The 16,443-nt window shown below is 50.9% G+C and overlaps 1 protein-coding gene across 1 annotated transcript; it reads left to right on the top strand.

The window, feature by feature from the left end:
- Positions 1-969: 969 nt before the first annotated feature.
- TSR1 (TSR1, 20S rRNA accumulation, homolog (S. cerevisiae)) lies at positions 970-14,507 on the top strand. Its single transcript, XM_015421868.1, has 15 exons — positions 970-1,104; positions 2,427-2,530; positions 2,627-2,843; positions 2,930-3,064; positions 3,613-4,037; positions 4,196-4,355; positions 4,716-4,888; positions 5,760-5,950; positions 9,860-10,022; positions 10,757-10,867; positions 11,096-11,228; positions 11,923-12,039; positions 13,009-13,149; positions 13,656-13,730; positions 14,111-14,507. The coding sequence occupies exons 1-15, from the start codon at positions 990-992 to the stop codon at positions 14,278-14,280; spliced, it is 2,430 nt and encodes an 809-aa protein (XP_015277354.1). The 5' UTR covers positions 970-989; the 3' UTR covers positions 14,281-14,507.
- The last annotated feature ends 1,936 nt before the right edge of the window (positions 14,508-16,443 follow it).

The raw sequence follows: 16,443 nt of genomic DNA, 5'->3' as shown, positions 1-16,443 counted from the left end.
CTGACATGAATCAAGGGTCTGATTTAGTATAAGGCAACTTTATATGTGTTTCACATGCAGTGTTCCCTCTAAGCTGCGTTAGTGTGAGCTAGCTCACAGTTTTTTAGCCTCCCAGCTCACACATTTTTGTCTTAGCTCAGGAAGGAGGGCTCCAGAGCAAACTAATGTATGCAGCAGCCAAATCACTCGCTCTCTTTAATGCCAGTAACTCACAAGGTAGAATTTTTGCTCACAAGACTCCACAGCTTAGAGGGAGCATTGGTCACATGAGGTGGGAGAGCATGAATTCTGTTACATGAATCGTTAGGTTTCATTTCATGAGGGGACTTCATGGATAAGGTGGTGTTTGAGGAGGAATTCAACATAAATGGTATAGATCTCCTGTGAAGGAATTCTAGACTGAAGTAGCAGCAACAAGATTGAAAAGAGGGAGCCACCTGAGGGGAGCAAAAGGAGAGCAGGACTGTGTGTAAGGTTGCCAACTCCCGGTTAGGGAATTCCCGGAGATATGGGGGTGCAACCTGTGGATGGACCTCACTGGGGTACTAGAATACCATAAAGTTTGCCTTCAGAAGCTGCAATCTTCTACAAGGGAGCTGATCTCTAGTCTGAAGACCAGTTATCATTTCGGGAGATCTACAGGTCCCACCTGGCAGTTGGAGCTGGGGCAGCGCAGAGAGGTTGGAGGGCAACCCCCGCACACACACCGAGGGGATGTGAGGGCGAGGCGTCCATGCCGGGGCTGCCAAAGTCTTCAGCTTCGGCCTCCTTGCCCTGCTTGTGGCCTTTCTGGGGCCGTCTGGCCGGACTACATAAGGCCGCTCTGCCACTCAGTGCCCCGCTCCACCTGCTTTTCAGGGCGCGAACGAAGAGGCAGCCAAGGGGTGGCCTGAGCCGCTAGGAAATTCCGCCCGCGGGACCACCTGCCGCGTTCAGCGGCTCCTTCCGGTTCGTGACCCGGAAGTGTAGGCAAGGCCTGTGAGCGAAGCATGGCTGTCCCGAAGGCGGGCGGCGCCGGCGCCCACCGGGCCGGGGCTCTGAAGCAGCAGAACAAACCGCACAAAGCTGGCAGGCACCGCCGGAACAGCGCCCGAAGGCATGCCGGTGAGCGCGCCGTGGGGTGTATGTGTGGGGCGTGCAAGCGGTGTCTTCTCGCTTCTCCTTTCCCGGGGGAAGGCTGGGGCCGCTGAAGGGGGGGAGATGATGGGGCCTCTCCGTGCAGAGCTAGTCGAGGCCCGGAGGGTGGCAAAGACGGACCACGGTTGGCGCCAAGCATAACGGGTGCTCCACCGCTGCCGGGATGCTGGGGAACGAAAGGAAAGCTGCCCTGTTGCTTTTGGTCAATATCAGTCCCCTCTTAAAGGTAAAGGTTCCCTTGCTCGAAAGCCAGTCGAGTCCGATTCTACGGTTGCGGTGCTCATCTCCGTTTCCAAGCCGAAGAGCCAGCGCTGTCCGAAGACGTTTCCGTGGTCATGTGGCCGGCATGACTAAACGCCAAGGCGCACGGAACGCTGTTCCCTTCCCACCAAAGCGGTACCTATTTACCTACTTGCAATTTCTTGCTTTCGAACTGCTAGGTTGGCAGGAGCTGGAACCAGAGATAGGAGCTCACTCCGTCATGCGGCACTCAGGTCTCAAACTGCTGAACTTCTGACCTTCCGGTCAGCAGTTCAGCGTCTTAACCACTTGAGCCACACTTATCAGCTGTTCCTCCAGGAATGAAACCAGGAGGGGGGGCTGAGTAAGGAAAGAGAGAGAGAATGCATGGTGATGGTGGTGGGGAAGTCCATCTCTCTCTCTCCCCCATAACTTTCCATCGCAGGGGGGTTGATGGTGGGGGAAGCCAATCTCTCTCTCCTGGGATTGCCAATCTCCAGGTGGTTGCTGGAGATCCCCTGGCATTACACCTGATCTCCAGGTGGACTCTATGGCCTTATATCCCATTGAAGTCCCTCCCCAAACCCCATGCTCCTCAGGCTCCATTCTCAAAATCCCCAGTTATTTATTCTTTTTATAAGCATAATGGGTGTCCCACAAAAAGAAATTTTGCCTAACAAAATGAAAAAAAACGGTGGCCCCAACTTTATGAGTGTCTAGAAGATCGGGGGCAGGGGGGTTTTCAGTTTGGTACAGCGATGAAGCTGCTCCCCCACCCCCTTTCTCTAAAAGGAGGTTTCCCTGTCTAACTTGCAATCAAGTTTTGTAAAGGGCTTTTAGACTCACGAAGAGGGTCATCAGACTGACATGGGCCCCAGTTATGCAAGCATGTTCAGTAGTTCTGTGAAGTCTCTCAATAGTCCTTTTGGGGAAAAGGCAGAAAAGTTGTATGGCTTTGAAATGGCATTTTCTGTCTTCAAATGTGTGCCTGCACATGTATATTCTGGTTCAGCATAAGTCTGTATTGAGCTGCTTTATTTCTTCCCTAGTTGGGGTGTCTGTCAAAACTCTCAGCTCTCAAAAGCGCCGCAACTTGGCCAAGTTGGATCGCAAGCATCGGGCACTGCAGCTCCGTCAGCGGTCCAAGGAGGCGGTGAGCTTAGCCATGGGCACAGAAGGCAAGGGGAGCTAAAGCTGCTTTGAGGAAGGGCGAAGAGGACTCATTTTTTCTCTCTCCTTGTGATCGCAGGTGCTGGCAGAGAAGCGAAACTTAGGCCACAAGGATGCGCCACCACACCTGGTGGCTGTGGTCCCACTACACGCTAATGTTGACAGCCAAAGTGTCTTGCGGCAGTTTCAGAGCAGCGAGGCTTCTGTTGTGCACCAGGCCGAGAGGGGTCTTCCGGGTTTTGTCTTGCTGTGCCCGCGATCTAAGTTGCGATGGCAATTTGTGGTAGCTGACAGAGGTGAGGATGCCTTCAAAGACCGTTTCAGCTGTTCACAGACATACTTGGGGTATGCTCAATCATTAGTGCATTTTTTATTTCTCTAGGGAACCTTTTTGCTGTTCTGGACCTCGCTAAAGTCGCTGACACCCTTCTTTTTGTGCTGGATCCACTTGAAGGCTGGGATGCTGTTGGCAACTACTGCCTTTCCTGCATCTTTGCACAGGGGCTCCCCAGCTATGGTGAGTGTAGCCAAAAAACCCTCCTCCCAGTTTATTGGTTAGCGAGCTTTGGTTAACATGGATTGCTTGTAGCATGTAATAGGGTGGGTCAGCCTTGATGACCAGGAAGAACACCTGCAGCGTAGACTTTTTGATGGGCAGTTATGACAAATTGGGAAAGCTCCAAAGACTTGTTAGTGGCCTTTATGAGGAGTAGGCCTATTGCTGGCTCTACACCAATAGTGCTAAATAAAACTAACATATTCAGAGGCACTATAGCTCTGAACACCAAACAGTGAAGACAGAGTAGACCAGTTTATGCACTTCCAATTTGGCTCGTCTGGAATAAAAGCAAGAGGCTACATGCAGTACTTGGTCTGATCTAACATGACTGTTCTTGTTTTATACTGGTTGTCTTATGCAGAATGATTAGAAGGGAAGGTAGTGGACTTCTAAGGAGCACTGTGAGAGTGTTAGCTTTTGTGGGCATTTTCTGCCATACCGAGGTGTCCTTGGCTTCAGTGCTGCTTTGTCAAGGCTCAAACTTGTCTCCTTTGTGCTGCCTGTAGGCCTTGCTGTTCAAGGTCTTGCTGACCAACCGCTGAAGAAGCAAATTGACTTGCAGAAAAAACTGAGGAAGATTACTGAGAAGAGGTTCCCCGAGGCCAAGCTCTTCCCCCTCAACACAGAGCAGGAGTCTGTGCTCCTGCTGCATCACCTCGCCACCCAGAAACAGCGGCACCTGGCATTCCGGGACCGGCGAGCGCACCTGCTGGCTGAAGCTGTGGAATTTGTTCCTGGGCCAGGCAGTGCTTTGGTGGGGACTCTGAAAGTGTCTGGCTACGTGAGAGGGCGGAGCCTGAACGTAAACCGTTTGGTGCATATCGTGGGCCACGGGGACTTTCAGATGAGCCAGGTGGATGCCACCCCAGAGCCATTTGGACAGAACCTGAGAGCTGCTAAAGGGCAACCTAGAAGAGGCAAAGGTGTGCAGGTACGGGTGGGTTCTGTTCCCTTGCTGGGAGGCTGTGACCGAGGGAGGAGTTAGGTGTCTGAAAGTTCAGAGGAGAACTGCCACCAACAGTGAGTTAGAAAAGTCCTTCCTCTGGCCCACGAGTGGCAACACTGGTGCTTCTGTCTCTTGCTTCCTAGGACAACACTTTCAGCAAAGTGGCTGAGATGGAGGAAGATGTGCAGGTCTTAATGAGGGCTGATCCTAGCAAGCAGGAGTCGCTGCAGTCAGAGATTGTCCCTGATCCCATGGATGGAGAGCAGACTTGGCCCACCGAAGAAGAGCTGAGTGAGGCAGCAGGTGAAGTCTGGGTGGCTGGGAGGGATGACCCTTCTCTGTTCTCTTCCCTTTTCTGTTTTGGCCAACTCTGTGCTATTTGGGGACATGGTGTCTGTGTGTGTGTCTCCCCCAACTCTCCCCCAAGGCTTCCCGATAGCAAGTGGAAGCAATACATGTGCCATGCAAGGCATTAGTATTCTTCTGGATCTGGCATTTAAGTCTGTGGATGTCTACTTGTATTGCATCCTTTTGGGAACGCAGCCTACCATGCTGTAGGTCCAGGGCTTAGCTCTGCTTCTTTGCTGTTAAAGAGGAGGCTTGGCCCTGATGGGTGAGTGTTCTGTGTTTGATATTGACTGGCCTTTCCCCATACCCCTTTAGAATCCCTCAAGCAGACCAAGAAGATCTCCAGGAGGGTCCCCAAAGGCACTTCTGCCTACCAGGCTACCTGGATTGTAGATGAGAGAGAAGGTGAGAGCGGCAGTGATGACGAAGAGCTTGATGAGGCAAATGGGATGGAGGAAGAGACATCTATGGAAGAGGCCATCTCCCAGGTAACAGAACTGGTGGATGAAAACAACTGCTGGTTTCAGGGCTGCCTGGCGAGAATGTGTGCAGGTCGTCAGGTGGCTGCGATTGCTGTCTGGGGGGGCTTTAGAGGCGAGGAGAGCACAAAGCAAGGGAGAAGCACGACCTGTGACGAACCAACTTGGAGGCATGGCACAAATCAAGTGTGCTGCTCTGGGAAGGCAGTCATTCACTTAACACTGGAGAAAAAAATGCCGTTTCTCTGCCAGGCCGTTCTTAAAGGGAAAACACCCCCAGTTCGGCCGTCTGACCCCTTCTGCTTCCGAACAAATTATCAACACAAGATTCTTGCTTGTAGGTATATTTATAGTCCAAGATACAAATAAAACAGTCAAAGATGTACCGGTTACACAAACTTTTCGGTAATCCTTTCTCAAGACTGGACTTATATTGAAGCTATCAGAAAGCATACAAGACAAAGCAGTCAGCAAGGTCACACAAAATACAATTGTTCCGCAAAGAATGGTAGAGAATCCTGTTCACTAGATCATTTTGGTTTGCTTACCCACGCCTACAAACTCAATTTCCAGCGCTCAAAGCTCCCAACTCTGGGAAGGCGGCAGATGTTAGCTTGGTTAGGTACCATCCCCAAGCCTAGGAGGCATTGCCCTGGGTGCTGCAGATGACTCCTATTGATAGCACAACTGGGGGAAGGGCCCTGAGAGAAAGCGAAGTGGTGGCGGGACATCACAGAAGAGCCTTCCTTGGAAAGGCCACAGCAGTACAGGGGAGGCTTTGCAGGAGACCGGAGTTCTGTCCTGGCCGTCAGCATGGGATGGCCCTCTATTCTGTGCCAGCTGACCCTGTACACTCCCTGTTACTGTTTTTGTGTCCCAGGATGGGAGCAGCAGTGACGAGGAGGAGGAGACAGCTACAGAGGATGAAGAGTGTGAGTCCATGGTGCTGCCAGAGGATGTTGAGAAGATGGAGGAAGAGGAGGCGGTGCTGGAGAAGTACCAGCGGGAGAGACAGGAAGAGATGTTTCCAGATGAAGTGGATACTCCCCAGGATGTGGCAGCCAGGATCCGGTAAGAGCACTGCTTTCCTCTGGAAAGGGAAAGGTGCGGAGTTGCAAAGGGGGCACAGAGCTTGCAGCCGTTTGCAAGTCTTATCATGCCTGATCAAGCAGCCAGGATAGCCCTTGTTGGGTGCGCAGAGCCTGGCGGACGGGAGCTCCTTCCCCATCCTCCTTTGAATGGTTTGTGGTGATGTGCTGCAAGTGGATGTAGGATGCACTACGCTTCACTGATAAGAACTTACTTGTGGTCCCCGGCCCGAGAGACATATGGCTGTTTGGCCAGAAGTTCGACTTTGCCCTCGGCAGTGCTGGAAGGGAGGTTTAAAGCAATCCCTTATTCCTTAAGGCTCTTTTCTTGCTCCCTGGGTGAAATTGATTCTATCGAACACGTTTTTTTTTTTAAACTGTCCTAATTTTACAGAGGTCTGATTGGAAAGTATTAGCCCGTTGCTAGAAAGCTTTCCTGGGAGATCAAATAAAACCAAGCTTGATTATCACCAGACTACTCGTCAGGTGGCTAAATTCTGTGCTCAGGTTTATAAGCATCGAAAATCCCATATGCCAGCATGATTTTATTATGTTTCTAAGATTCAATCGTATCTCTTTTTATCACTGCTAAAAAAATTTAATCTGTACTGTACTGCTGGTCATTGACTGCTACAATAAATTGATTGATTGATTGACATCTGGCTGTCTTCTTAGTGCCCTGGCCCCAACCTGGTGGAACCCTCTGCCTAGTAACATCCACGCCCTACAGGACTTGACGCAGTTCTGCAGGGCCTGTAAAGCAGAGATGTTCTGCCAGGCGTCCGGTTGAGGACAGCGATGGCATCCGTCCGGCTGACACTTACCCCTTCCCACCTGCAAGGTGGTAGTATAATCGAAAGTCTGATCGCCATCTGATTGATACTGAAATTTTATTGTAATCTTAATGTTTTAACTAATATGAGATAGTTGTTTTATCAATTGTTGTACACTGCCCTGAGCCCTGTTTACCAGGAATTGGGCGGTATGAAAATTGAATAAATAAGTAATGCTGACACAGTGGGCAGACCCAATCATAAGAGCACGTTGCAAGAGATGCAGTCAGTATCCCATGACCACTCTGCAGAGGGGGGAAGTAGGTGGCAGAGGCCTCCCAACTAGGCACCGGAAAGCATAGCGATTGCCCCGGAACTCATAGCAAGCCTCCTGCAAGCTACCAAGCAGAGGGCCTAGTGACAAATAAATATACACTGCAAAAACCTTTTAGCAAACTAATGTGTTCTATTTATGGTCATCATTTAGTAAAGTGCATAGTGTATCATTATTTCATCCTAGTCAGGTATAAGTATTCATTACATTCAGTAAGCAATAACATTCAATACATACAGATTCCTAACTACCAAACAATTTTGCATCAGTGTTTTAAATGTAATGAATATTTATACCTGACTAGGATGAAATAATGATACACTATGCACTTTACTAAATAATGACCATAAATAGAACACACAAGAAAGGGGACCCGCGAAAATCGCGGGGGAGCTCCACACAGAGCAAGCGGAGGTGGAAGAAGCAGGTAAGCTTCCCCCCCTCCCGTCGGTTCCCCCGTCTCCTGCACCCCCCCTCAACTACCGCCCCCGGCTTGCCGGCCTCCCCCAGTCTCTCTCTTCCCCCCGTTCTCTCCCACCCCCCAGTCTCTCTCTATCTCTCTCTTTTCCCCCCCTCTGAAGCAAGGCCCGCGCGGCTTACAGCCACTGGGCCTCAGCAGTCTCTTCCTTGCAGCCGCTGGGCCTCACCGGTCGCTCGCTCCCCCCCGAACCAAGGCAGTTCGCAGAGCGTTCCCTGCGCATGCGCAGGGGACGCTCTGTGACTTTTGGGGGGATTTCAGTTTCCCCCCGATTTTTTTTTCAGGTTTTAAGATTTTTGTGCACACCTGGGGACCATCCCAAGTGTGCACAAAAATCCCCCTCCCCCCCCCAGGTGCCCCCGATGTGCGGAAATAAGTATCCGCACACCAGGGGGCGACGTGGCTATTAGATATATAGATTAGTTTGCTAAAAGGTTTTTGCAGTGTATATTTATTTGTTACTAGACTCTCCTAACACTGCAGCTCGGGTTGCTTCACCAAGCAGAGGGTGGCATGCAAACACTGCTGTGACAGGCAGGCAGAGACTGCCATCTGGTGTATGATGATGTAGCTACTTCCCTGTGACACTGGGATCGGCGCCCTCATGGAGGGGGGGGGTGTTGAGGCAGTACACACATTAGGTATGGAGGAGGACAAAGACAAACTGTTGTGGCAGTCTTTGTTGAAGCAGGGACCCCCTTCCCTTTCTTACCTGTGTAGGATGCATTGTCCTTGCCCCCACTCCATTGGGTGAGGTGAGTGTGTCTTGAGATGGACTACTTTCCTGACTTGGATAGCCCAGGCAAGCCCAATCTCGTCAGATCTCAGAAGCTAAGCAGGGTCGACTCTGGCAAGTAATTGGAATCATTGAAATACCAGCAGTTGGGAGGTGAGGGCAGGCTTTATTCAGCCACCTCTCTGAATATCCTCCAGGCCCCCAGTAGGGGTCAGTCACCAGAGGTCACCATGACTTCCAGGTGCATGCACACTCACGAAAAAATACAAAAAAAATAAAAGAGATGGACTACTTTAAGGTCTCAAGCGCAGTAGTGTTAGATGTGTAGTGTTGACGCACAGTGTGCTCTTTCTGCGGGGTCTCTGTTACCAATGTTTCCCAGTTCATGCTTCATGTGTGCAGGACACTCACCAGAGTGATCTATCCCCATGCCATATGTATCCTGGCTAAGCCCTGAAGCAGACCAGAATAAAGGTGATTAATCTTGATCAGGCTAGTACTTTAGCTTGAGCAAGACATGTATGTTCTACTCTTGCCTTGGGTATTCCTCCTCCGGAATCTCTTCCTCCATATACTAGATCCCTAAAAATACCTAGTTATAGACGTGTTTTCACTCTTGCTATGCTTAACTCTTTTCCCACTGCTGAGTTAACAGGTCGCTTTTCTAAAGTCCCATACTCGGATCGCTTATGTAACTGTGAGACTGGAGCTGTGGAAACACTCGGCCATCTTCTATTATTATGTAATCAGTGGTCGATTCCTAGATCGATTAGGATCACTCCAGTTCATACCAAATACCGATTACCTACTGAACTCTGGGTGGTCCCCTATCTGTTGGCAGATACTAATCCTGAAACCACTTATTCTGTTACTAAATTTTTAATGATAGTTTTATCTGTAAAGTGACAAAAATCTGGCTTGGCCCAACTGGAACAGAATTTGGTATGCACCCAGTTATTATGATTTAAATGAATATTTAAATCAATTATAGTTTTATTAATGACTTCTGCTTTAACATTTTAGATCTTTTAGATTTGATTACTTCGACTGTAAACTTTTATTGTAAAGTTCGTATTATGAGGCTAATGTTGCATATTCATCTTTTATAATTGAGCTTAAGACCCTTGGTCATAGAAGCTAATAAACATAAGTAAAGTGTATCCTGGCTGAGGCTGGCGTAGCGGTTTGTAGGACTGTGATTGGGTGCAGCCATAGTTGATATCTTAAAATGCATTCATACTTGAAGGTCGGGGGGGGGGGTATGACGACGACAAGATTTTTTCCTTGCACGTGACCCTTTCTGGGATGTTCTTGCTGGTGTAATATAGTGCTGATGTTGGGGATCTGCCTGGGGCTGGGGAGCACTTGGAAGCCCTGCTCCATGACGCACCCTTGACACTGTCCTGATTCGATCCCAGCATATGAGTGACACCAGTGTTGTGCAAATGAGGTTTGCAACAGTATTGAGATACACTGAGGTAGGGCTTAGTTGACATCCAAGTTTTTCGTTGACTGAGCTTCAAGATTGTGCTGTAAGGCATGGGATGAGCTTAATGCCCTCTGACTTCCAGCTTCCAGAAATACCGGGGACTGAAAAGCTTCCGGACATCCCCATGGGACCCTAATGAGAATCTCCCCAGGGACTACGCCCGGATCTTCCAGTTCCAGGATTTCTTCCAGACCAGGAAGCACGTCTTCCGACAGCTGAAGGAGGCGGAAGAGGATGGAGCGGCGGTAGGCACTTCCTTTCTCATTGCAGCTGTATTGCACACCTGTCCCTTCCCTTCCCCAGGTCTACAGAGGGTAGCTGTTGTTCTGCCTTGACCACTTTGCTGAAAAGAGGGGAAAGGGATTCGGCTCAGTTTGGATGCAGCTCCCTGCTTGACCAACTGGTAACAAAGATATGGTTGGCCACCTGTGTGCAATGCCTGCTGAAATCTCAGAGGGCCAGAGAAGAGGTGGAAGGAGATTTCTAGGGGATGGGGCTGCGGAATCCTTGCTCCTCCCATGACCAGGAAACTCTGAGCAGGTCATGCAGAATGGGAAAAGTAAACTGGCATAATATGTCCCGTCTGCAGAATTCAGGTTAAAGAATCTCTCTTTGGGCCTTCAGCATATTATCAACCTTTTGTTCTATGAGGCACTTGAAGAGAACTTTTTGAGGTGTGCTACCTTTCAGGGCCTCCTCCTCATCTGTGCTTGTCTTTGCATCTTTTAGAGGGAGGGGAAGGGCTCCAAGTGCCTGGGCTGGCGCTTTACACATCAAACCCACTTCTTTGGGAAATAAAAGAGGGTTTTTTCCTTCAGCTGCTGGGCAGAGACTTTCTGACTTCTCCTCCTCTGTTGGCAGCAAACCTTCTCAAACAGACACTACCTCCCTTCCCCGTATTCGCTGCTTCCTGCAGTTAAGTGCAGCTTTCCTTCCCGGGTGCCATCCTGTCTCCTTTGCCTGTCTGCCCTTTCCCCAGGTTGGCACCTACGTGACGCTTCACATTTGCAATGTTCCAGTCTCCGTAACAGAGGGTTTCCAACAGCAGCTGCCTCTGGTGCTCTACGTCCTGCTACCTTATGAGCAAAAGGTGAATTGGGGAGATGAGGGGCATGGATGGAGAGGTAAACTGTGCCTCCTTTCTACACGTGAGAGGGGGAAGCCAGTGATGAGTTTTCACCGCAGTGTCTGAACCTGTCCGATGCATCCTGACGAGCCTTAGGTAACCTGAGGTTCCCCTGCAGAGGTATGCGTTTGGGCCAGTGTGCTAATTGGCTGGTGGCTCAGGCTCCCTTCTGGTTTTCCCTCCCACTTGCAGATGTCTGTGCTGAATCTCCTGGTCAGACGCTTCGCAAGCTACACTGAGCCTGTTCAGGCTAAGGAGGAGGTGATCGTTCATTGTGGATTCCGCCGCTTCCAGACCTCGCCACTTTATTCCCAGCACAGCTCAGGTGGGGGAGCTTTTGCTCTGTAGCCCAAGATTCTGGTTGGAGGCCTCTGCAGTTAGGAGGGAGGGGAAATGTGTCTGTGATAAAAGGGCCTGTAGCTCATAGAATGCCGAAGATCACAGACGTGATCTTTGGTATCTCTAGTCATAGGGTAGCAGGACTAGGAGGGAACCTCTGTCTGAGGGCATAACGGACTGCTTGGTCTACTTCAGCTCCAGGAATAGGAGGCTGGCTACTGAAGAGACATGGGAGGAGAAATGTCAAAAGATTACAAATAAATGGGTGGGATATAAGGAATGGGTGGAAAGGGGGGAAGCCAATCCAAATATCCAAATACGAATGAAGAATCTGTGCACATGGTTAAAAATATGAAGATACTATAAAGGAGGGAGGGGGGAGCGGGGTAAAATGATTGTACAATGGTTTAATGTAAGATTATGTATATAAACTTCAATAATAATAATAATAATTTAAAAAAAGGAATAGGAGGCTGGCCTGTCAGGAATTATGGTCTGGAAGCAAAGGCAGTGGCTGAAGGCATGTTTGCACTGCCACTGGAGAAGCCGCTCAAACACAGTGTGTTTGACTGAAGGCCACCTGTGCAAGCGTTCTTACAGCCCTTTCCTGAAGCTCTCAGAAGGGGGCTCCGGCTTGCAGGATGGCTGCAGGGTCTAAACAGGTCATTTTCTTCCCTTAGCATCCAAGCACAAGCTGGTGCGGTTTCTACCAGCTGATGGTCCCACCATGGCTACCATGTATGGCCCCATCACTTTCCCACCAGCTTCCGTGTTGCTGTTCAAGCAGAGGAGTGACGGTGAGTCAGGAACATTTGAGGCTTGGCTTTTCCCACAGGGTGATATTACCGTTCCTGACTTTAGCATGCTGCAAAGCCAGAGGACTGAAAGCCCATATGGTGGAGGGGCCAGTGTACTAGATGACCTGAGGCCAGTTGCGATTAATTCATGGGGCAGCTGAAGAAGTAAAAAGGGGTGTGTGCAGGGGAGCTAGTGTGTCTCCCTGGTCTTCTTTTGAGGGTGTAATGTAATCACTGTGCTGCTGGTTGTGGCAGACTTCTAGGAGAGCCTTTTACTGGAGCCTCCCTTCTCATTATGTGGTCCAGTGGAACTCAGCTCTGTGTTCCCTTTGTTAATGACTGAACAGATCCATTGGTGGGGTGTGTGTGTGTGTGTGTGAGAGAAAGCAGGGTGTTTTCAGTGGTGGTATTCTGTGGAACAGTCTCCCCAGACAAGCCTGTCTGTCATGTCATTGTTTGTTACCAAAGCTTGTACCTCCCTTTATTGGTGGTGTTGGCATCTTCTACAGGAGGACTAGGTGGCTCCTGGTCTGTGCCAGCAACAGCACATCAAACCATTTTGCTTGGCACTCAGGACCCACCCAACTGAGACCCTGGCAGCAAATCTTGCTGCTGTGACTTGGCATGCTTCCAGGTGTATCCAACCAGTCTCTCCCCATCAGTTTTTTTTCCCCTGGCGTAGACTCTCACCTGATAGAGACTGCAATTTTCAGTACCTTGGGCCAAAAAAGTTGATCATTCCTCAGCTTCTATAAAATTGCTTTCGTATTTGGGCTGGGAAATTTTTGAACTCACAACATGCATTGTAGCTGGCTAGTTCTACCTCTCTTTCCATGTCGAAGGGCCTGCCGAAAAAGTAGCTTGCACATGCAGTGAACAAAGGGTGACTACCTGGACCTAAAGGCAACACCCTGATCTAGCCTGCTGCTGGTCAAATGACTTTCTAGCAGCGTCTGTTTTTCTCCTTAGGATCACATGACCTCCTGGCCACGGGTTCTCTCCACAGCGTTGACCCCAGCAGGGTGACCCTCAAGCGGGTGGTGCTCAGTGGCCACCCTTTCAAGATCCACAGGAAGATGGCTGTTGTGCGCTACATGTTCTTCAACAGAGGTACAGGTCTTAGTCTCTTTTGGTCAGCAGGCAGGGTGCGACCATTTGCTGCTCTTGATGGACCTCAAGCAGCAGTGGAAGCAAGATCCATCCCCCCACCCCCATCCACCCCCACCAGCCTGTCACCCCTTTGAGAGGTAGTTGTGGAGTAAAATGCCAGTTCTTTTAGCATAATGCTAATGAAACTTCATGCAACCCTTCAGTGGTTCACGGGAGTGTGGGGTCCTGGTGGGAGAGTACCTATGGGGTTGGGTAAGCTGATGACAAAGCAAGATTTCTTAGCATTATTATCTTTTCTGGAAGAAGTGCTGGGGCTCTGTAGATTGCAGAAAGGATGAAGTTACTCCCTGAAACGGATTCTGTTCATGCAGGCATGTATACAGCCTGTGCAGCTGGACGGCATGAAGAGCTGCCTTCTGGAATGCACTAATGGGGCAGGCACGTGGCAGTGCCTAGTGATGTGCGCGTTAGCTGCTTCCCTCTCATTCTTTTCTCTCTGCCTACAGAGGACGTGTCGTGGTTTAAGCCAGTAGCACTCCGGACCAAGTGGGGTCGGCGGGGGCACATCAAAGAGCCTGTGGGTAAGTGGATTGAGGCCAATGGTGTGGATTTAAGAAGAAGAGGAGATTGGATTTATACCCTGCCCTTCAATACCCAAAGGTGTCTCAGAACGGCTTACAAACTCCTTTCCCTTCCCCTCCCCACAACAGACACCCTGTGAGGCAGGTGGGGCTGAGAGAGCTCGACAGAAACTGCTCTTTTTCAAGAACAGCTGTGCCAGAGTTATGGCTTGCCCAAGGTCATCCAGTCAGGTGCAAGCGGAGGAGTGGGGAATCAAACCCGGTTCTCCCAGATTAGAGTCCGCGCACTTAACCACTACACCAAACTGGCTAGTAGATCTCTCCCCCCCACCCCCGGGTTACTGGGCAGGCAGTTTATAACTTCTCTCCTCTGTTGCCAGGTACCCACGGCCTGATGAAATGCCAGTTTGACGGGCAGCTGAAGTCCCAGGACACAGTGCTGATGACCCTCTACAAGCGGGTCTTCCCCAAATGGATATATGAGCCCCATGTTCCAGGACTGAGCAGGATTGGGGAGAGCACCCTTTGTGAAAGGGAGGAAATGGACTAGAAGGAGTCTGGCTTCATTTGCACCTTTTATCAGGAAGGGAAGCTTGAAAGAAGTGTTGTTGTCTGGCAGTCCTAAGGGGGGCTAGAGCCTTATACCTTCTGCCCTTGGAAGAGCTGGGGGTGGGGGGGAGAAGTCCCTTTCTTTCCTTCACGTTCAGTGCTTCTGAGGGTCTGGGTCCCTCGTGCAGCTGCCTTAACACCTGTTCAATGAATAAAAATTACTCATGTGCCTGCTTTGTGTTAGAATCTCTCTTCGATCTTCTCCCCCCTCCCCGGGGGAAGGGGGAACAAGGGACATGCTGGAGCCAGGCTCCCTGCTGTTCCGCGACGGGAGGTAAAGGTTCCCTTGCTCAAAAGCCAGTTCCCTTGCTCGAAAGCCAGTCGAAAGCTAGGAGTCATCTCCGTTTCAAAGCCGAAGAGCCAGCGCTGTCCGAAGACATTTCCGTGGTCATGTTGCTGGCATGGAATGTACTAAAAGGAAGGACAGGACAGGACTGCCCATTGGAAGCAATGGGAGAGACTTGAAGGCCCATTGGAAATAATGGGAACCAAGAATGCCAATTGACTTGCATGGGCTCTATTGGAAACCATTAGGGTACAAGTAGAGTTGCAATAGAAATATGGTATGAGAGACCACGGAGTGCAATGACAGCCCCAGGGTGGAGCAGGAGTGTTCTGGAACTAGGATGACAGGCCACGGAGTGGAATGACGGCCCCTGGGTGGAGCAGAAGTGTTCTGGAACTGGGATGACAGGCTACGGAATGGAATGACAGCCCCAGGGTGGAGCAGGAGTGTTCTGGAACTAGGATGACAGGCCACGGAGTGGAATGACGGCCCCTGGGTGGAGCAGAAGTGTTCTGGAACTGGGATGACAGGCTACGGAATGGAATGACAGCCCCAGGGTGGAGCAGGAGTGTTCTGGAACTAGGATGACAGGCCACGGAGTGGAATGACGGCCCCTGGGTGGAGCAGAAGTGTTCTGGAACTGGGATGACAGGCTACGGAATGGAATGACAGCCCCAGGGTGGAGCAGGAGTGTTCTGGAACTAGGATGACAGGCCACGGAGTGGAATGACGGCCCCTGGGTGGAGCAGAAGTGTTCTGGAACTGGGATGACAGGCTACGGAATGGAATGACAGCCCCAGGGTGGAGCAGGAGTGTTCTGGAACTAGGATGACAGGCCACGGAGTGGAATGACGGCCCCTGGGTGGAGCAGAAGTGTTCTGGAACTGGGATGACAGGCTACGGAATGGAATGACAGCCCCAGGGTGGAGCAGGAGTGTTCTGGAACTAGGATGACAGGCCACGGAGTGGAATGACGGCCCCAGGGTGGAGCAGGAGAGTTCTGTAACTGGGATAACAGGACCAAGAGTGGATAGACAGCCCCAGGGTGGAGCAGGAGAGTTCTGGAACTGGGATGACAGGCTACGGAATGGAATGACAGCCCCACGGTGGAGCAGCAGTGCTCAGCCACTGGGTTGACAGGCCACGGAGCGGAATGACAGCCCCAGGGGGGAACAGGAGTGTTCAGGAACTGGAATGACAGGCCACGGAGTGCAATGACAGCCCCAGGGTGGACCAGGAGTGTTCAGGAACTGGAATGACAGGCCACGGAGTGCAATGACAGCCCCAGGGTGGACCAGGAGTGTTCAGGAACTGGAATGACAGGCCACGGAGTGCAATGACAGCCCCAGGGTGGACCAGGAGTGTTCAGGAACTGGAATGACAGGCCACGGAGTGCAATGACAGCCCCAGGGTGGAGCAGGAGTGTTCATGGACTGGGATGACAGGCCAAGGAGTCGAATGACAGCCCCAGGTTGGAGCAGGAGTGTTCAGGAACTGGAATGACAGGCCACGGATTGGAATGACAGCCCCAGGGTGTACCAGGAGTGTTCTGTAACAGGGATGACAGGCCACGGAGTTCCCAGTTCCAGAACACTCCTGCAGCATCCTGGGGCTGTCATGCCCTCCGTGGCCTGTCGTCCTAGTTCCTGAACACTCCTGGTCCACCCTGGGGCTGTCATTCCACTCTGTGGCCTGTCATCCCAGTCCATGAACAGTCCTGCTCCACCCTGGGGCTGTCTGTCCACTCTGTGGCCTGTCATCCCAGTTCCAGAACACTCCTGCTCCACCCTGGGGCTGTCTATCCACTCTTGGTCTTGT

This window comes from Gekko japonicus, unplaced genomic scaffold (assembly GCF_001447785.1).
Source record: "Gekko japonicus isolate JY-2015 unplaced genomic scaffold, Gekko_japonicus_V1.1 scaffold21, whole genome shotgun sequence".
NCBI lineage: Eukaryota > Metazoa > Chordata > Lepidosauria > Squamata > Gekkonidae > Gekko > Gekko japonicus.
The sequence above is the reverse complement of the archived record's forward strand: the minus strand, read 5'-3'. Positions and strand labels throughout refer to the sequence as shown.